The 22,002-nt window shown below is 41.5% G+C and overlaps 1 protein-coding gene across 5 annotated transcripts in view; it reads right to left on the reverse strand.

The window, feature by feature from the left end:
- LOC123318554 (1-phosphatidylinositol 4,5-bisphosphate phosphodiesterase epsilon-1-like) overlaps window positions 1-22,002 on the reverse strand; it is a 96,798-nt gene that overhangs the window by 37,902 nt on the left and 36,894 nt on the right. For all 5 annotated transcript variants that reach the window (XM_044905216.1, XM_044905215.1, XM_044905219.1 and 2 more), the window contains exons 2-3: window positions 19,730-19,928; window positions 125-258 (exon numbers count right to left, since the gene is read on the reverse strand). In XM_044905216.1, coding sequence (XP_044761151.1) covers window positions 125-258; window positions 19,730-19,820 — 225 coding nt within the window. In that variant the 5' untranslated portion in view covers window positions 19,821-19,928. The remainder of the gene's footprint in view (window positions 1-124; window positions 259-19,729; window positions 19,929-22,002) is intronic.

Here is a 22,002-nt window from a genome sequence, read left to right on the forward strand (position 1 = left end):
ATATGAAAGTCCCATACTCGTCGCCAATGTAATTTGGATGGAGGTATGGTACAGTAATTTTACGTGATTGGTTTCTCAGACACGCACATGCATGTTTCATAAGAAATATTGCATTGGCATTCACCTGGTAGTAGAGCTGATACTCGATATCGGCCAGTCGTAGGGCAACTTCTTCAGGGAAGTGGAGCAGGTCCTGCAACTCCTCCAGCTCTGCCCGGTGGTTATGTGGCGCTGTGAGAGGAATCCTCTTCTCCAGCTCTGAAAGTTGAATTTGTATTATTATAGACTGATGGTTAGGGAGACACTGAATATGATCAGCTTAAACTATCAAGATCTGCACCCGGAGTACACAGTACTCCGCCGTCAAGACGGAAATATTCAATATGGAGACGACAATTAGAAGAATACACAAACTGTAGATCGGTTTCGGGATTATTGTCCATACATTCTACAGAGTGAGGCTTGGTTGGACAGGTGAGGATTGAAAAACAGCCCTCGTGGTTTAGATGTGTTACACTACAGTCTACTCATGAGGGACAATAATCCCGAAACTATTCTACTGATTGTGTATATATGTTTCAGTCTCTTTGGGAATTCCTTCGCAGATTCATGACTAGCACAATTCTTCGAATTGTCGTCTCCATATTGAACTTAAACTATGTCAAAGTGAATGTTGTTAACGGAATTACTTCCAGTTGTCAATATATTCAGGAGTGACTGTATATTAATTCGCTTATTGAGATTGTTCAGTCAATGTCGCTTGAAAATCGTGAAATAATCATGAGTTGTAAAAAAATCGTTTGTGTTATTCGATTCCAGTGTCGAGATGAAAGGCTGCAGGAAAAATATCGTTGATTTATTCCTTTGCATCGGGACGGCTGCGAGCATCAGCCGTCGTCGGAATTAGGAGCACAAAGCAACAACTCTGAACTCTGAAAGAACCAAGAAGTATCCGTTTCTTCTGTTGATTACTCTCAAAGACAAAAATTTCATTAAAATTCCCCCACAATGGATTCTTTACTTTTCATTGTTGAAGCCTTCCCATTGAGTTGGTTCGAGCTTACGTAAATTATGCTGGATTAGAAAGAATAGCATAGAAATTCCTTTTAAAAGCGAAGACTAATAATTTACACCCATAAACCCATGATTCTCGAGAAGCAAAGCTGTTAGAGGTTACTCGAAGGGGAAGTGTGTTATTTATATAGTCTGTCCCTCTTTTTGTGGGTCAGGAGATCAAACAGACTCCCATTTCGACGTGTCGACAAGACCGGAAGAGGGAAAACAATCGATTTTCCGCCCTCCATCGAACCATCGAAAAAAACCCTCGCCCACTTTAAAACGACCCTCAACCACGTGTCACTTCCATACCGCATCCCATCCCCTCGTCAACCCCTGCCTCTCCCCCAAATACCACGGTTCGGAAAACCCATTTTCCGCGGCCGCCTATGCCTAAATCGAAGTGGGGGGAGCAGCGCGCATAGTTCACTCGATTAGAAGGGAGTCTGGCTCCGGCTAATTAGATTATCTCTCTAACTGCGAACAATGTAAATTGGAGCAAGGAGGAGGCCTACGTACGTACGACTTCAGACTGTATCGAAGGAAATGCGATTATGAAAGTGGTTAATTCGATTGCCGTTTTCGCTGCGTAGCAGATCGCAATGATTGGGTCGCAAAGGCGGCCCTAATTGGGGAGGTGTAGGATTTGGACGGTCGCAGGTGATCCACAGATTTGTGGATGTGTCTTTGGGTGTTGCCGAAGCTGGAATTCCGCTGGTGTGAAACTAGCGGGGGGATTATCACCTGGGACTATGGAGAGAAGAAGAATGATCGCTGCTTGCAGATCATAGATAAGTTGCTCCCCAAATTGTGCACCAATATGTAGTTCATTTTTTAGCCAGTAGATGCGCTGGCGTTCCGAAGTGTAGCTCAATTAGCCTCTCGGGAACTGCGACCATGTAGATCTTTTGTTCTCTACCCTACTCATCCATAGAAACACAAGGAGGTCGTCAATGGTGTTGATAAAGCCGATAACATCCTTAGGGGCCTTGGCTGTTACGTCGTGAGTATCCAGGATCGGTTTCCCCATATGAGTGGTTCTTAAGCAAGCCAGATCTGGACACTTGCATCTACAGAGCCCACAAATCTCATCTGCTGACTTTCCTATACGGTACAAATCATATTAGTACCGACAGTGCCCTGTCAGCAGTCCCACCATCACCAGAAGCTCAGCTCGTGACAGCTTTAGCAGTTTTCTGATGTAGGTCAGTGAAATCATCACGAATTTCTTTGACTGAGTGAGTCCAGGAGTGTTTCTCCAGAGGGTTTTTCTGTTGTTCAACTCCCATTGTTATACCGCTGTGTTATATTGGTATTTTTGAAGCCCACAGAAAGGCTCAGATCCAGCAGGTGTTAACCTTGATGCTCTTTTTGCAAGTTCATCGGCTTTTTCATTTCCTTCAACACCACAATGCTCTGGTACCCATAGTAGAGTCACTTTATTGCCACTGGAAAGATGCTCAATGTTATTATGGCACTCCCATGTCAGCAGAGATCCCTGGCAGTGTGATTCTAAGGACCTCAGCTGTCCGTGATGCTATAGATAAGCGCTTTTTCGAGGTTCATTTCAAGACACTCCTGAGCACATACGTAAACAGCCAGTATCTCGGTCTGTAAAATTAAGGGTTCACTTCGCACAACTTAGAAATCCTCAGTTTAGGTCCATGTACGCCAATGCCGGTGCCCGATGAATACAATAATAAGAATTAATTCAGATGCAGATATGAATACCAACGATCTGAATTGAACTAACCAATTGGCCATCGTCAAGGCCACTAAATGGAGAATGTTCCACCGAAGAAAAGCAGCTTCTTCCCCGAGTACTAATAGATAATACTCAGTAGCTCCTGACAGTATTCAATAAGAGTCGATCAAATCCAAACGTTTTTTCATTGGAGAACAAGCTGTGTTGCTCTGATGAGGTCAAATGGGGCAGAAACCGTGGTCAGCATCTGCTCTTCTACGGTGGAACGTACTCCAGTTAGTGACCCTGGCGATGGCGTCTGAATTGGTTTTACACCTACACATTTTATGGTCCTCATTGATTTTCCTTATGGAATAGTTAAATCTCAATCAATTCCTGTTATAAGTCATTTCCATCATAAACCACTATTAAAGGTGAAACAGTTTTCCTATTCCGCATCAAAACTAACCCTCTCTTCTCGATTGATACCGAATGGACAAAGCAATACCGCGTAGTTAAATCAGCGTCATAACCTAACTTGTCGTCGGATCATTTCTAGAGCACACGAACAACCCCGGCTTAATTGGCGCTGTTGCAATCTAGAGCGGGAAAATCTCATTAGTTCCGATATATCAGCCGGCTGGATATTCAATTGTTAACAAAGCAGACCGTGTCAACTGTAATAAAGCCACCCCCGCGTCGTTCGAACGTCAACCGGGAGCAGAGCGAAGATCCGCCACCGAATAATTGCGAAGGCTAATGGACGGAAAGATTTAATGGTCTCTATGAATAAATGAAGCCTTCGTAACAGGACCCGGTCGGTAGATGATCGCGTGGAACATCTAGAATTAGCCCTTCCGACAGGGAATTGCTAATTTGGATATAAATCCAAACTTTCGTTAATTTTTCAACAGGTTATGGGCCCAGAAAATCCACGTCCCCCATCTTGGCTCCATTAGGATCTCAACTTTTGACGTTTGAATGATTCTCTCGTGACATTTGTCCTAGAGGAGCCGTTTCATGAAAAACGGAAAAAATTCATTTCTCTTGTCCCGATGAGTTTTATTTCAACATAAACCCGACGCTCGGGCTCAATCACCTCGAGTTGAACGATTGATTCGAATCGAATTGAAATATTGAATTGTACGTTGGGATCACCGTGGCATCGGTCATATGGAACACGGCATAGTCTTCCTCTCTAGGTCGATCGATTTAATCGGTTTGACCCCTGTGTCAATTCGTCAAACGTCCACTCCACTGATTGGCCACGAATCATCATCAGAGTATTCCCAGGAGCCGAATAAAATATGTATTATGCAAATTTCACGAGCCTTGCTATGCATTGGGAATCGATAATTGATATTATGAGATATTGGATAAGTTCCAGAATAGATAATGCAAACATTCGATCTTACTAGGAAGGAAAAAAGGTCAGATCTACTTTTTCTGGAAAAAGTATGTATCTGGCAATAAGTTTCGTCAATCGTCTGGACAAACGTGGTTTACTGATGGATCAAAATCAGGAAAGGCGTCGGCATTGGCGTATATGGACCTAAACTGAGGATCTATAAAGCCCTGGGAAGTGAACCCTCTATTTAACAGACCCAGACACTGGCTGTTTACGTATGCGCTCAGGAGTGTCTTAAAATGAACCTCAAAGGGGGCGCATATCTGTATCACTACGGACAGCAAGGCCACGCTGAGGTCCCTGGAATCACCTTACCAAGGATCTCTTCTGACATGGGAATGTCGTAATACCATTAAGCAACTGGCAAGAGGCAATAAAGTGAGTCCACTATGGGTACCAGGGCATTGTGGTGTTGCAGGAAATGAAAAAGCCGATGAACTTGGAGAAAGAGTATCAAGGTTAACATCTGCTGGACCTGAGCCTTTCTGTGGGCTTGGAAAATACCAATATAAGGCTGAGGTTCAACAATGGTAGTTGAACAACCGAATAACCCTCTGGAGAAACACTCCTGGACTCACTCAGTCAAAGAAATTCGTGATGATTTCACCGACTTACTTACTGCTAGAGCTGTCACAAGCTAAGCTTTGGGTGATGGTGGGACTGTTGACAGGGCCCTGTCGGTACAACTATGATATGTACCGTATGGGAAAGTCAGCAGATGAGATTTGTACCCTCTGTGGATCAGAAGCAGAAACAGCTGAACACACGGTATCCAAGTGTCCAGAGCTGGCTGGCTTAAGAACCATTCTTAAGGGGAAACAGGTCCAGGATACTCACGAGGTAACGGCGCGCGTGTGTGTGTGTGTGTGTGGGGGTGCAGGTTGTGTGTGCGTGTGTGTGTGTGTGTGTGGGGGTGCAGGTTGTGTGTGCGTGTGTGTGTGTGTGTGTGTGTGTGTGTGTGTGTGTGTGTGTGTGTGTGTGTGTGTGTGTGTGTGTGTGTGTGGGGGGGGTGCAGGGTGTGTGTGTGTGTGTGTGTGTGTGTTTGTGTGTGCGTGTGTCGAGTGTCGTGTTTCGAGTGTCGAGTGTCGTGTGTCGAGTGTCGAGTGTCGTGTTTCGAGTGTCGAGTGTCGTGTTTCGAGTGTCGAGTGTCAAGTGTCAAGTGTCGAGTGTCAAGTGTCGAGTGTCGAGTGTCATGTGTCGAATGTCGAGTGTCGAGTGTCGAGTGTCGAGTGTCGTGTTTCGAGTGTCGAGTGTCGTGTTTCGAGTGTCGAGTGTCAAGTGTCAAGTGTCGAGTGTCAAGTGTCGAGTGTCGAGTGTCATGTGTCGAATGTCGAGTGTCGAGTGTCGAGTGTCGAGTGTCGAGTGTCGAGTGTCAAGTGTCGAGTGTCGAGTGTCAAGTGTCGAGTGTCAAGTGTCGAGTGTCGAGTGTCGAGTGTCGAGTGTCAAGTGTCGAGTGTCAAGTGTCGAGTGTCAAGTGTTGAGTGTCAAGTGTCGAGTGTGCGGCGCGTGTGTGTGTGTGTGTGTGTGTGTGGGGTCTGTGTGTGTGTCCGTGTGTGTGGGTGGGGTGTGTGTGTGTGTGTGTGTGTGTGTGTGTGTGTGTGTGTGTGTGTGTGTGTGTGTGTGTGTGTGTGTGTGGGTGGGGTGTGTGTGTGTGTGGTGTGCGTTGGGCGTTTGTGTGTGGGGTGTGTGTGAGTGTTGAAGGAAATGAAAAAGCCGATGAACTTGGAGAAAGAGCATCAAGGTTAACATCTTCTGGAGCTGAGCCTTTCTGTGGGCTTGGAATCTACCAATATAAGGCTGAGGTTCAACAATGGTAGTTGAAATTCGTGATGATTTCACCGACCTACACCAAAAAACTGCAAAAGCTGTCACAAGCTAAGCTTTGGGTGATGGTGGGACTGCTGACAGGGCACTGTCGGTACAAATATGATTTGTACCGTATGGGAAAGTCAGCAGATGAGATTTGTAGCCTCTGTGGATCAGAAGCAAACAACAGCTGAACATATGGTATGCAAGTGTCCAGAGCTGGCTGGCCTGAAAAACCATTCTTAAGGGGAAACAGGTCCAGTATACTCACGAGGTAACGGCCAAGGCCCCTAAGGATGTTGTCGGTTTTATCAACATCATTGACGACCTCCTTGTGTTCCTATGAATGAGTAGGGTAGAGAACAAAAGATCTACATGGTCCCAATTTCGGAAGGCCTAACCGAGCCACAACGATCCTGGTTAAAATAATATTTATGTCACCTTGTTTGATCATTAATATCAAGTTATTGTGGAGTGTGATACTCACCAGACCATTGCTCTGTAGGTATTATAGTAGCTAGCTTCAAGTCGATATCTAACGGATTTCATGATCTTTGAAAATGACAATTGGATGAACAACATCTCTCTGCCTTTCGCGACATAGACTTTATACTTTCGAGAGTGCAAGTCAAGGCAGGCTCCTGAAGACAACGTGTCAGCTTCGGAACCTCCCTCGAGGTAGATCTGTTGCACTGCCTAAGACTCGAAAGATTGACATCAGCGACTTTAAACTCGATTCAAGCCGAGACCTGACTCGAAACCCTGATTTCCTTCAAGACAGCCTCCAGCAGCCTCATCCACCTTACGTAGTCGAACTTTTAATTGCCGAGGTCTTGTTCCACGTCCCGGGACCTTTGTAAAAGTTAGATTAACGTCCTTTTTGCCACCCCATCAGTATTCATGACTCGATCCGTCAGGGCCCATTTAACATTTTCCGTCATCCTGCGAAATGAAGGAGTTGAGAAACCCACGACGACCCAGTTTTGAGCGAGAGCATTCTCGGGCAGCCTCAGCGCCATCTTGATTAACAACTTTCTGTTCGCGAGCACGACGGGGTGTTAACCTAATTAGCTGCACCTAATTGGGTTGATGGTTCGATTACGGTTATATTTAAGGGATACGGGATCCTATCCGGGAACCCAAGATTGAGCAAGGCCTCGATTAAAACTGACGCGTTCGGAGTATCTCTTCGAAAATGGAGTCGAAATCAGATTTTGGCTCCCAGATGGACCTATATCAAACTATAGGCTTCACATTCTAATGGGAGCCTGTTAAAAACACAGCTTTATACGAGGATGTATTGATATCTCGTTAGCCTAGACCAGTTCCATGCATAAAAAAAATATTGCGTTACCGTAGCAACGAACAATAACTGAAGTTTGGGGTCAAAAAAGTAAACCAGACTTACGCAATGAATTAAAAGAAAGAAGATGTCCACCGAAATTGTGAAAATCGAAAAATTGGAGTATCGAGCCATCATCAAGTACCTGTATTTAAAAGGGTTAAGAGGTTAGTAGATTTACGAAGATATGCTTGATACCCTTGGTGATCAATGTCCTTCGTATGCGACCGTGAAAAATTGGAGTGCAAGCTTCAAAACAGATAAATTTTCCATTGAAGATGATGACCGATCGGGAAGGCCAGTTTCTGTGTCAGTCTCCGAAAATATCGATGCAGTTCATGACATGATTTTATCAGATCGTCGAATTGGGCTAAAACGGATGTCTGAAGCACTGAATATTTCATACGAACGCGTTCATCAATTTGGACATGAGAAAAATTGCTGCAGAATGGATCCCCAAATGTTTGAATGTTGACCAAAAGCGTGCAAGGGTAGAAGCATCGCGTTCGATCTGTGCTCGATTTGAAAACGATGTAGACTTCTTGAACCGAATTGTTACTATGGATGAGACTTGGGTACATTTCTACGATCCAGAAACAAAGCAACAATCGATGGAATGGCGACACTCTGGTTCTCCAAGACCTAAGAAGTTCCGTGTCCAAAAATCTGCTGGAAAAGGTCTTGCTTCAGCTGTTTGGGATTGCCATGCAGTAAACATGATTGATTTTTTGGATAAGGGTAGAACAATAACCGGAGATTACTATTCTACTAAGTACGCTACGGCAAGAAATGATGAAAAGACGCGGAAAGCTATCTAAAGATGTTTTGTTTTTGCAGGACAACGTCTCAGCACGCAAATCTCATGTTGCCATGCAAAAAATTCGTGATTTAGGGTTTGAATTACTAGAACACCCCCCTTATTCACCAGATTTGGCTCCATCAGACCATCATCTCTTTCCTCAACTGAAAAAAAAGTTTAAAAGGTCGTAAATTTTCTTCCAACGAGGAGGTTATGAAAGCTGTGGAGGTCTGGTTTACAGAGCAAGACGAAACATTTTTTTTTTGAATGGTTTAGAGACGTTGCAGTCTCGCTGTAATAAAAGTATCCAATTAAGAGGAGAATATGTTGAGTAATAAAATATTTTGACATTGAAATTTTGTCTGGTTCGACAGTAGGCTAAGAATTTCCCAATATATCCTCGTATAGGCATCAAGGTTCGAGGTGATGTTTGAGATCATTTCTCATGTTCTTCCATAAGCTACTCGGATATACCTCAACCGTCTCTGTATCGAATCAAAGCCCATACAGTGAGGAACAAACCACAACAGATACCGTCCGGTACAATTCGCTTCCGGCCAAATCAAAATCCCAATCAATCTCGGATAATCCAATCGAACTTAATGGCATTGTCCCGGCTGAAACCCGATTAAACAACCAGGCTATGTTCGACGAAGACCTGTTGTTCATATTAATAATAAACGTTAATTACTTGAATTCGCCATCAATTATCCTATCAATTTAGTGCGGCTGTCGCACAGTCGGTCTCACTCTGGACGCGCTTTGAACCCGGTAGATGTCTCTCTGCGATCCCATTTACTCGAACAATACAAACCGGAGTTCGGATAAGTAGCCACAGTAGCCAATCAAGGAATGTCGATGATCCTACGATGTCAGAGGCAGAGGCGTTTCATTTGAGGCCTCCTATTTAGCACTCCATAGGCTGGTAGTAGATTTAACAATATTGATAACGTGTTGGAATATTCTAGGTGAGTTGAAAACCGAAATAATTGGAAAATAATGCCTTTTCCACTTCAAATTGAGATTTATCCGAATAAAGTCGAGATTAATTTCCATACTAACACAGCAACAGCCATCTGGCCGTTTTTCTATCTGGAAAAAGGGGTTTTCAACCCAATTACCTGTGAACCCAAATCTGAAACATCATCCCTAATTTCCTTTCATATCACATCAACCTCGGGAAGGAGTAGAAAAAGAAAGAACTAAAACAAAAGTTTCAGCCAACTCTAGACGATAAAACGGTCATCAACGACATACTTACAAACTCATACTGGCGTCATTAGAACCAACCATATAAGTTATAACAATCGGACCTTGGGGAAGAAGAAAGGAAATAACTAACCCCGGTTTTTCTTTCTGCACGAACGGATTGACGTTCCGCTCGAAGAATTTCCCGGAAGCACTTTTCCCATGTTATTATTGTCACTCCGTATGGTCATCACGTCCCACTCCAAAGTTTTCCCCTATCGTTTCCAAATATGTGTCCTCGTGTTCCCTTTTTTCCACCAGAGAATCCTGACAATCGATTTGGGAAGAGAGCGTTGAAAATTCCACCCAAATTTTCGTCATTTACAAAATAATGGAGAAGTTACAACTTTTATTATGCCCAATCGAAATTTTTAACCAGATGTTGATTAATTTGAGCATTGAATCTTAATGGGAGTTCCTCAACTGGATGTAAATCTGTAACACTACACATACAGTATGTGGATCTTTCAGAGAGTTGCATTCTGTCAAAGTACCCAATTTCTCGAATTTCACAGGTATTTTTTAACACAAATTACTCGAAAACGGCGAGAATGACACTTCAATATGCAGAAGACTGCGCACTTATCGCTAGCAGCTCAGAGGATCTACAGGTAATGTTGGACACCTATAAACATATATACGAAGCCCTAGAACAGGACGAACAGTTCAAAACTTGGGAGCTTCATAAATACTAGGGCTAACCTAGACACGGAAATACACAACCGTATCAATTCGGCATCACGGGCATTCTAGAAGGTGAAGGACAGAGTGTTTCAAAATCACGACCTCAATCTGAAGACCAAGACGGTTGTTTACAAAGCAGTGTTCCTCCTAACGCTTCTTTACGGAAGCGAAAGCTGAACTCTTTACAGGCGTCACATTAAACAGCTTGAACAAACGCAACAACGTCATCTAAGACGAATAATGCTCATCAGATGGTTCCACAAAGTTTCAAATGCAGAAGTCTTGCAACGCGCGAGTTGTACAACAATTGAGACTCCCCAAAATTCGCCATACAGGGCTCTGTATGGCGAATTCACAGAGGGAACCCGAAAACCAGGAGGCCAGTATGAGCGGTTTAAGGATACACTGCATCAATCCCTAAAATCAGTTAATGCCAATCATAACTGGGCACAACTAGCGTTAGACAGGTCACAGTGGAGGTAAACAGTTGTAATGGAGACTCGAGAAGGATACAGCGGCGGCCAGATCTGGTTGGTGACTATCCATGCCCTGAGTGTGGAAGGATCTGTAGGCCACGGTTGGGTCTCTTCAGTCACAGGAGGGCACACAGTCGCAAGTAGCCCTAAGACCGTTTTTTTTATATGTTTTTGTAGATTTATTTCTGGGATACAGCAATGAATGAACCGGATGGGAAACCATTCCACGAAATTCCAGCGGTTTCCCCACACCAATAACTCAATTCGGCGGATTTCCACTGATCTCCAATCCGCAAGAACTGGCCCCTAATCTTGGCGGAATCCTCCGATTCGGCGAACTCGAGAAGACATCATAAAGAATAACGTATTCATTCGTATCGGGCAGGATAACCGGCGGAATTTTAATGTAGGCTCCTCGAGCCACGTCTGCGAAATTTCATTTCGTAGAAATCCGCCCCGATCTGGGCTCGGCGCGCTGGTTCTTTGCGTTTGAAGCGGAGCCGAGGTTTGGAACAGAGGCACTCCGATAAATAACCCTCTCAGGGGGATGTTTTAGCTCCTGCGACACGAGGAAGAGAGAGGAGGACAGGGTGCTTCAAGAATGAGCTCGAAAAAATTACGCTTCAACCATCAGCCAAGGCGTTTCGTAATAAGTTATTTTTGTCAGAGATAGTCATGGATGGTGATCGAATCAGTGCTTCAAGATTTCGAATTGAAATCAAATGTGACACTGTGACATGCAACATCCATCCATTCATCCATTGCTGTATCCCGTTGCCGGGAATGAATCTACAAAAAGACGAAAAAAGGGAAAAAACAAAAAGAAAAGAAAAAGAAAGGAAAAAAAAAGATGCGAACAGACTTATAATTTTTCAGGGCTAATTGCGACTGTGTGCTCTCCTGTGACTGTAGAGACCCAACCGTGACCTACATATCCTACCACACTCCGGGCATGGATAGTCACCAACCAGATCTGGCCGCCGCTGTATCCTTCTCGAGTCTCCATTATAACTGTGTACCAAAGACCTCCACTGAGACCTGTCTAACGCTAGTTGTTCCCAGTTATGATTGGCATAATCTGATTTTAGGGATTGATGTAGTGTATCCTTAAACGGCTTGTACTGGCCTCCTGGTTTCCGGGCTTCCTCAGTGAATTCGCCATATAGAGCTATTTTGGGGAGTCTTGTGTCTTGCATCCTCAGAATGTGGCCGCTCCATCTGAGTCGGGCCCTCGTTACTTGAGTCTCAATTGTTGTACAACTCGCGCGTTGCAAGACTTCTGCATTCGAATATATGCAACAAACATTCGATATATGCAACAAACATTTAATTATACAACACAAGATGGAACATTGAACGTCAAATCAACAAATTTGGGTTGTCATTGAAACACTCGACGAAGATGGCAACATTTTTGCAGAGACCTGTTTTGGTTACAAATGGTCACTGGCCAAATTGATACTGAATCTCTCTCTCTGATGGTTCTGGCTTGTTATACCTGACAATAGAGACCAACTGACAATAGCCCTGAAGAAATACATCTAAAGTAAAAGTTTATGTTATTACGTATTTTATCACAATGTCGAATCTTTTCCCCACATTTTCGTAGTATACAGAGTGAAATATGTCAAATTTCCATGACCAACCGAATGCTGAAATAAAAGTAAATGGAGTAGAGTGTGTTCTCATGAGTTATTTACTTTGTATACGCCGGAATTCTCGATACATAAAAAGTCATAACGATCGCGTGTTTCAATTACAATATTCACCGAAGATATGACATCAAAATTGATCGTAGAAGGGTCTGAAATGGGTGCGTTTGTTTCCGAAACCGAAAATGACCGATGCCGCTCGTGTGGAGTTTGTTTTAATTATGAAACGCGCTCGTAAAATAATTAGATTCAATTAGAGCACGCCCTGAAAAATCGATAAGTTGAGCAGAGCTCTAATTAATTGCGTTCGCCATTCATCCATTGCGCTCAAATGCGACGTGTGTTTGCTTATATGGTCGAAGAGTTTGATAATTCTACCTTCCTCTTTTATTAGAAGTTTTTTACCTTCATTTTTCACTTTAGAAGACTGTCTTTTTAATAATGAGTTGTCCCTCATGAAAAATTTCTAATATTCTGAGGTTTTCCATAACATTTGATCACATCTTCCAGAGTAAATATTTTTTCTATGTGAATAACGGAAGGGTGTATCTATGAAAAAGGTAGATCTATTGAGCATTGTCGAGTTTCCTGGATTTCTCTTGTAAACCATTAGGCGCCTACTAGGGGTCGGTTAATCGGAATCGAATACTTATTGAATTCCGGATAGGAGCAACTTTGGCAATTTCTGGAACGAGAGAGGAGGATTTCGTAGGAAATATTATCTTCAATTAGGAGTACAAATTACGTACAGCAGACGGAACACCTGATAACCCATGAATAAAGGCAAAAATCGATAAACAAACCGCCGCTGGAATTGGAATCTGTACATTACGAAATTAATCTAGATAAGTAAGGTTCGGGTGTATTGTAACCAACGGTTGGTGCAATTTGAGTATTTGATTTCCCCTAAATCGGGAATTGAGCTTTTAGTTCTCAGCGTAATTAGACACTTCGAAAATTGCTAAAACACACTGCGGTGTCTCTAGAATAGTCTGTTGATTTTCGTGACATGCTTCATGGTATGGTTTTTTGTGGAGCTTAGTTATCCCAAATGAAAAACTACACTGAATAGATCGGAGTAGGTATATGCAGGGTGAGACTTTGACTCGTACAAATTTTTAAACAGTACAGCAGAAAGAATCACTTTTTTTTTCATAACATTTTCTCTGAATCAGCTCGTGCCATAAAAATACCAAAAATTCAAAGAACCTAACTCTTGAAACTAAGTTTGACGCTTTGTAATGAATATTTGAAAGTTTTGGAAGATAAAAGTATTCTTCATATTTTCTCGTAATATGCGCCGTTTTCGAGTAATTTGATGTTAAAAAAAAAGTATCTGGGAAATTTGAAAAATTTGGTACTTTGGCTGAATATAACTCTGTTTAAAAGATCCACAGATGTGTAGTGTCACAGATTTAGCTAGTAATTTTGAAGGTAATCTTGTTTTTCCAAGGATTGCACAGCTCGTTATGAAAACTCAAAATGGCTACTTATATAAAAAAATGGTAAAGGAAAATAGTGTTTCTTTCCACCTCAAGAATCTACTGTTTAAATATATGTACGAGTCAAATACTCAAACTGTATAATCACAATCTAAAAGTGGAGATATTTTCTCTTTGTCTTCTATTCAATCTCTTTTGTTCCTATATTTTTCGAGTATGTTTTCCAGCGTCATATTGTAAATTTCTGCCTTTTTTCACCCCCTGCAACATCCTCTTAGCATACGATTTCATCCCGACGCTAGCAAGGCGACGCTTTTATTAAAATCGACAGTTCCATATTGAGCCAGATGTTTGAATAATGTAGAGCAGACGTTTAGCTCCAACAACCGGATTAGGCGTCCGGTAATCTTTTTTTTTTGTCGCAGCAGAGACAGTTCGACGTTTGTCGATATCTTTACTTTGCTCTCGATATTGGATCTGAGGGCAACCACATTTTGATCGGTTATTCGCATCTCACAAAGAGGGAGAGAATATAAAGCTTCACGTACTTATGATTCGCAGACGTTTCTGTATAAAAGGAGAGAATACTAATGTGACTCGGTCCTAGTGAATGAGTGTAGCTATACTCCATTCACTTTTATTTTAGCACTCGGTTGGCCATGGAAATTTGACACATTTCACTCTGTATAGTACGAAAATGTGGGGTTATGACGCTTGTCAAAACATTTTTGGGTTTTAAATCAACGCTATGTTGACCGTTCTACGTAAAAGTTTCTGTTATTATGTATTTTATCAAAATGTCGAATCTTTTCGGAAAATATGTGACGAACATAAATGAAGTTTATACAAACTGATTGAAGGCATACCAAATCCAGTTATTTGCATGGAAAATACAAGAGATCAGTATAATATCCTAATATTTACTAGTTTGAGGAGAGTTAATGTTCGTTATCTTCTTTGGCTAAAGTTTGAATACGTTACATCAGTTGTAGATTTCAGAAATATTAACCCGAATATGAAATGCATATGATGCAGTGGTTGGGAATGGGTATCTCCCGAAGGAATTAACAGATAATTACAAGAATGTTAAATTCTTCAACAAAAATCATCTTGCATCAATATAAGTAAAAGGAATTGAAGAAAGTTTCAAGTCGAGATGAACTTCACCTTTGAACAAAAATTCCACATGAATAAACAATTATTGACAGAACAACTGGCGCGTATTTGTGGCTGTTCATCTTAATACATTGATATAATAATAATAATTAGGTATTTATTGGTACCTTAAGACATTTACAATGTATAGGACAAGAGAAATAAAAAATAGAAAAATCAATTTTCGGGAACTTATTCTACGATGACATTCATCGAAAATCCTGCAGTAAACTTCACGCATTAATTCACTCAAACATAAAATTCTCAAATGTCACCACATTTTTGGGTCTCCCAATAGAAGGAAATTCTTTGTCATCCTCTTCATTCACAATCTTTCTGATTGTGGAAATATTCAGCTGAATTATAAGTCTTTAAGATGAAACATTATATAAATTCTCTTACATTGAATATGTTCGCTACCGTCTGACGTATCGTGGATTTTAGAATATCAGGGTGTAACTATTTGAATGAGCGTACCTGAATTCTAAATAGAACTTCCTGAAACCCTGTCTCTTTTTTCAATCAATCTCGGCATTTTCGTAATAAAAATTGATATAAGTTGTGGCAACGGCGTTATGACATTAACGACATTTCATGAGTGCCAACCTTACTCCGTTCTAGTAACAAAAACTTTAGAAAATTATTTCACGGCCAACCGACTGCTAAAATAAATGTGAATGGAGTATAGTCGAAAGAGAAAACGTTCTCTGGGTGAACCTTCTTTCCTAACCTAGAACCAATAGGCTCCAAGAACTACCACGACACGTTCAGACATCAGAAATTCCCTCCAAATATGTTCAGTGACAATTCTAAATTGACCCAAATTAACTTGTTCGACAAACGCCATATCGGCCACTTCCCTCTGGTTCTGTTTCTCTTCTGGTCCTACCCGTGAACGGATCGTACCATCCCGCATTCTTCTCCGGCAGTTTTCTGGCCAGCGTTTGTTTTTCCCAAAGTCGGAAGTTTCCATTAGAAACGCGGCGGAATTCTTCGAGAATTAGGACGATCTGAGAAATCGTCTACGAAATGGAATCGGCGAACAAAGGCTCTTTGCGGACCACGTTCGAATCGAAGAATGATGCCGGGACGCGTGCCAAGGGTTGTAGAGTGGATGCCGGATCCCTTTCGTACGCCCACCCTTTGTTATCCGCCGACATTGACCTATTTTTTATTCAGATCCTTCCCAGCGGGGGAGAGATAGTCCAGTCCATTGAGCGTTATCGTGAACCGGTTTTTTTCCAGTGTAAGATTTGATCTCAGTTACACGTTACAAAAACTGCTTCAGTACGAGGATATATTGAAAAATTCTTAGCCTACTATAGACCAAACAAAATTTCAATGTCAAAATATTTAATTACTCAATATATTCTCCTCTTAATTGGATACATTTATTACAGCGAACCTGCAACGTCTCTAGACCTTTGAAAAAAATGTTTCTTTTTGCTCTGCAGACCGGACCTCCACAGCTCTTATTACCTCCTCGTTGGAAGAAAATTTACGACCTTTTAAACTTTTTACAGTTGAGGAAAGAGATGATAGTCGGATGGAGCCAAATCTGGTGATTAAGGGAAGTGTCCTTGTAATTCAAACCCTAAATCACGAATTTTTTGTATGGCAACATGAGATTTGTATGCAGGGGCGTTGTCCTGCAAAAACAAAACATCTTTGGATAGCTTTCCGCGTCTTTTCTCTTTCATTTTTTCCCGTAGCGTGGTCAGTAATGTCGAATAGTAATCTCCGGTTGTTGTTCTACCCTTATCCAAAAAATCAATCATGATTACTTCATGGCAATCCCAAAAAACTGAAGCAAGAACTTTTCCAGCAGATTTTTGGACACGAAACTTCTCAGGTCTTGGAGAACCAGAGTGTCGCCATTCCATCGATTGTTGCTTTGTTTCTAGATCGTAGAAATGTAGCCAAGTCTCATCCATAGTACCTAACAATTCGATTTAAGAAGTCTACATCGTTTTCAAATCGAGCACAGATCGAACGCGATGCTTCTACCCTTGCACGCTTTTGGTCAACATTCAAACATGTGGGGATCCATTTTGCAGCAATTTTTCTCATGTCCAAATTGACGTGAACTATACGATGAACGCGTTCGTACGAAATATTCAGTGCTTCAGATATCCGTTTTAGCCCAATTCGACGGTATGATAAAATCATGTCATGAACTGCATCGATATTTTCGGGAACTGACACAGAAACTGGCCTTCCCGATCGGTCATAATCTTCAATGGAAAATTTACCTCTTTTGAAGCTTGAACTCCAATTTTTTACGGTCACATACAAAGGACATTGATCACCAAGGGTATTAAGCATATCTTCGTAAATCAGCTGACCTCTTAACCCTTTTAGATACACGTACTTGATGATGGCTCGATACTCTATGCATGGAACTGGTCTAGGCTAACTAGATATCAATACATCCTTGTATCCCCGAAATCTACCATCTCTGTACTTGCTCCAATCCCATTCTGGTGTAGCCAGCTTGTTCATCGATCGCTGGTAGGTATAACTCGTACAGAACAGAAGCAACATATAAATTACATCGATCGCGAGATGGGGCTGCGATGGAAATCATGATATATCACAGCGATTATTCCACGCCTGCCATCTAGGCCGGATAGGAAATAGATTCCCATTTTGCAGCGAGATGAGAAATAGGCCAGACGCGTTTTGAACGTTCGAGGACCATCGCTTCGAAATCCTATCATTTTAACCTAAAAAACACTACATGATTCTAGGGTAAATTGGGTTTCCCTGAAGGGATCATACAATACAATTCAATATAGTCAACTTTCGATAAACAGTTTGTTTTGGGACATCTCATTATGAAAACTTCAAATGGCTGTATCTTTTTATCAGGGCTGAATCGCAAAAAATGGTATATGAAAAAATTGTTTATTTTGACATCAAGAATCTACTGTTAAAATATCTGTACCTACGAGTCAAAGACGCCCTCTGTATAATAAGTCCAGAATATTTCCGGTACAACCTGGTATTCTGCCCCTGATCTTGCTGTCGCACTTCAGGTGCATCGAAAACAGAGCAACCCCTCAATAATAAGCCGATATCATTTCCGGACGCGTCAATATTTAAATTTTGCGGAAGTGTCAGGGACAGACCTCTCGGCCCCCGCAGCCTCCTACGCACTTTCATAATTCAGAAGGGCCAGTCCCTTCGTAACTGAATTATTGAAACCGCCACTTTTTGGAATTCGCTGAGCGCCTACGCTACAATTTGGTCCCGGTCGAAATCGAGTTGGCAGCACTTGACGCTCTTAGTCGAAACGTAGAACATAGAAAAATCAATTTTGGGGAATTTATTCTACGATGACATTAATCGAAAATCCCGTAGTAAACTTTTCGCATTAATTCACTCAAACATGAAATTCTTAAATGCCACCACTTTTTTGGGTCTCCCAATAGAAGGAAATTCTTTGTCATCCTCTTCATTCACAATCTTTCTGATTGTGGAAATATTCAGCTGATATATAAGTCGTTTAGACCCGTTTGCACCAAACGCACTTAGTGTTAAGTGTCCCTTAAAACGAACCCTTAACTTAAATAACGGTGCACCAACTGTTAAGTGAAATTTAAATGGCTAAAGCTAGCCTTAAATTTAAGCTCTCCTGTAATGACCACTTAGGTATTTAAGGGCGGGATTCTAACCTAAAATAATTTGTAGAACTCATTAACTGGCTGCAGAACTGCTGTGGTTTTTCTAATAACGTCAAGTACCTTTTATTTGACAATCCATTTCATCATCAATAATAATGCTAATTCAGCAACAAAAAGTTGTCACTCTTTGATAATAATATAATCGTTTACTTGACACTGACTGACAGGACAATAAAGTTAGGTTAATGAAATGACAACGATCATCGGCAACCGGACAACCAATGAAAAGGCTTTATTGGACTAGGATGAAGTTGCACCAAAATAAAAAACTGAAATATCACTAGATATCAAAACTTAAGGGCCCCTTACTTAAGATTCTGTCTAGCCGCAGTCCTGCAACTGGCAATAAAATTAAGCGTCCGTTAACTTTAAACTACGCTTAGTTAAGTACTCATTTTAAGGGGGATTGGTGCAAACGGGCCTTAGATGAAACATTATTTAAATTCTCTTACATTGAATATGTTCGCTACCGTCTGACGTATTGTGGATTTCAGAATATCAGGGTATAACTATTTGAATGAGCGGACCTGAATTCTAAATAGCACTTCCTGAAACCCTGTCTCTTTTTTCAGTCACTTTCGGCATTTTCGTAATAAAAATTGATATCAGTTGCGGCAACGGCGTTATGACATTAACGACATTTCACGAGTGCCAACCTTACTCCGTTCCAGTTACAAAAACTTGAGAAAATTATTTCATGGCCAACCGACTGCTAAAATAAACGTGAATGGAGTACACGTGCTCGTATTCGAACTAAACCCAACGAGAAATCGTTCCATACAGCCAACTATTCGTATTAATCTCGAAAAGTCGCGTTCATTCTTCGCGTAACTAGACAGACCATAAAAACGAATCCTTTAGACGTTCTTCGTCTTTCGGAAAACTTAATTAGACGCATAACTTCGACATCCGAAATTAGTTGAACAACTTCCGAATCCGCCACCTTACGATCTCATAATTCCGCAGGACTTATAACCCGCCGAGAAAGGGCAAAACTTCGGCTCTCTTAATATATTACGGTATGGGTGAGAACCGACAATGAATTCAACGTTGGCGAAAGAGAAATCCACGGAAAAAGATGGATAATTTACGGGAATTTGGTCCTATTCGAAACTCGCGAGATGAAATTTCTAAAATCGCCACGTTAACCCGCCTGAAGATGCTCTAGTAGGATAGAAACGAGTATAGTACAACTGGTCTACTGAGGTGGACGACGTACAATCCGATCCTAGTCTTTTTGAATAGTTTTCTTTGAGTTTTGTCCGCACTGTGCATCTCTCAGGGTACTTACCGTGCGATTCGAGCAACCGGTGCACATGTAGAAAGGGGTGTTCGTTTTCGGTGAGTTTGAGGAGGCGATCTAGGCCCCCTAACTCTCGCATTGCCTGCCGACGGACGCCACTGGCCCGAACGGCTCGACGGACGATGCGCAGTCCCACATCACACGGGGGCCTCTAAAGTTTTCAACTCTGGTTCTTTGGCGTACTTATCTGAAACAAATTAATATTATTTAGAGTGGATTCGATGATTTACCATCTGCGTGCTGAATTACCCATAGACTTATCATTAAAAAATTAAAGAAATTACGAGAAGTTCCCGAAGAAATGTTAAAAAGCCAAGATCGGATATGTATATCTGAAAATATTAAAAAGATACGAGGATGTATTGATATCTAGTTAGCCTAGACCAGTTCCACGCATAACAAAAATATTGCGTCACCATAACAACGAACGATAACAAATTAGAAGTGTCAGTGTGAAGTTTGAGGTCAAAAAAGTAAACCAGAGTTACGCATTAAATTAAAAGAGAGATGTCCACCGAAATTGTGAAAATCGAGAAATTGGAGTATCGAGCCATCATCAAGTACCTGTATTTAAAAGGGTTAAGAGGTAAGCAGATATACGAAGATATGCTTAATACCCTTGGTGATCAATGTTCTTCGTATGCGACCGTGAAAAATTGGACTGCAAGCTTCAAAAGAGGTACATTTTCCGTTGAAGATGATGACCGATCGGGAAGGTCAGTTTCTGTGTCAGTCCCCGAAAATATCGATGCAGTTCATGACATGATTTTATCAGACCGTCGAATTGGACTAATACGGATATCTGAAGCACTGGATATTTCATACGAACGCGTTCATCGTATAGTTCACGTCTTTCTGGACATGAGAAAGATTTCTGCAAAATGGATCCATAAATGTTTGAATGTTGACCAAAAGCGTGCAAGGGTAGAAGCATCGCGTTCGATCTGTGCTCGATTTGAAAACGATGTAGACTTCTTAAACCGAATTAACACTATGGATGAGACTTGAGTACATTTCTACGATCCAGAAACAAAGCAACAATCGATGGAATGGCGACACTCTGGTTCTCCAAGACCTAAGAAGTTTCGTGTCCAAAAATCTGCTGGAAAAGTTCTTGCTTCAGATTGCCATGGAATAATCTTGATTGATTTTTTGGATAAGGGTAGAATAATACCCGGAGATTACTATTCGACATTACTGACCACTCTACTGGAAAAAATTAGAAAGAAAAGACGTGGAAAGCTATCCAAAAGTGTTTTGTTTTTGCAGGACAACGCCCCTGCACACAAATCTCATGTTGCCATGCAAAAAATTCGTGATTTAGGGTTTGAATTTCTAGTACAACCCCCTTATTCACCAGATTTGGCTCCATCCGACTATCATCTCTTTCCTCGACTGAAAAATAGTTTAAAAGGTCGTAAATTTTCTTCCAACGAGGAGGTTATAAAAGCTGTGTAGATCTGGTTTGCAGAGCAAGAAGAAACATTTTTTTTTGAAAGGTCTAGAGACGTTGCAGGTTTGCTGTAATGAATGTATCCAATTAGGAGGAGAATATGTTGAGTAATAAAATATTTTGACATTGAAATTTTGTTTGTTTCTATAGTAGGCTAAGAATTTTTCAATCTATCCTCGTATAAGTTACGTTTCTGTATGCTAACCTAATTATTATTAGTGAATACCATCCTCCCACAACTTTCCATTTACCTCCTACGAAATTGAATCTTCCCACTTATCGAACTCCTAATAAAACACAACTAATAAATCATAGGGTCCCCGAGGACTGGCCTGCGGACATCCCCGTGGCAAGGGCGGACGTACGTATACTTCAGAAACTTTTCCGGAAATTACGAGCTCTCGATGATATATGGCGCCGGTGTCACATCGATTCCATTATTTCACAAACACCCCTAAAGACCGTATTCCCTTTGTTTTATCAGGCCGGTAATCGAAAACGGAATCCAGAGTCCGAGTCCAGGCTCTGATCGTCGTCGATGTTTTGTTTCGAACTCTGGTGGACAAAAAGATCCATTTTTCCTTTTATTTCGACGTCACGTCAGAGTAACCTGTAGGTACCAGCTTGAAATCTGTCTAAGTTGGCTCGCACAAGCTCTGAAAGCTCTGCTGTAGCCGAAGCTATCATCCCTAATACGGTGTGGGTAAATTCCAACTTATAGTCATCAGCACGTATTTTTGTCTGGCAATCCTATTATTCCGACAAGCATCGAATTCAAAACAGGAAACAGCCCTAGTGTACCGAATAT

Source organism: Coccinella septempunctata, chromosome 8, assembly GCF_907165205.1.
Source record: "Coccinella septempunctata chromosome 8, icCocSept1.1, whole genome shotgun sequence".
Taxonomy (NCBI): Eukaryota; Metazoa; Arthropoda; class Insecta; order Coleoptera; family Coccinellidae; genus Coccinella; species Coccinella septempunctata.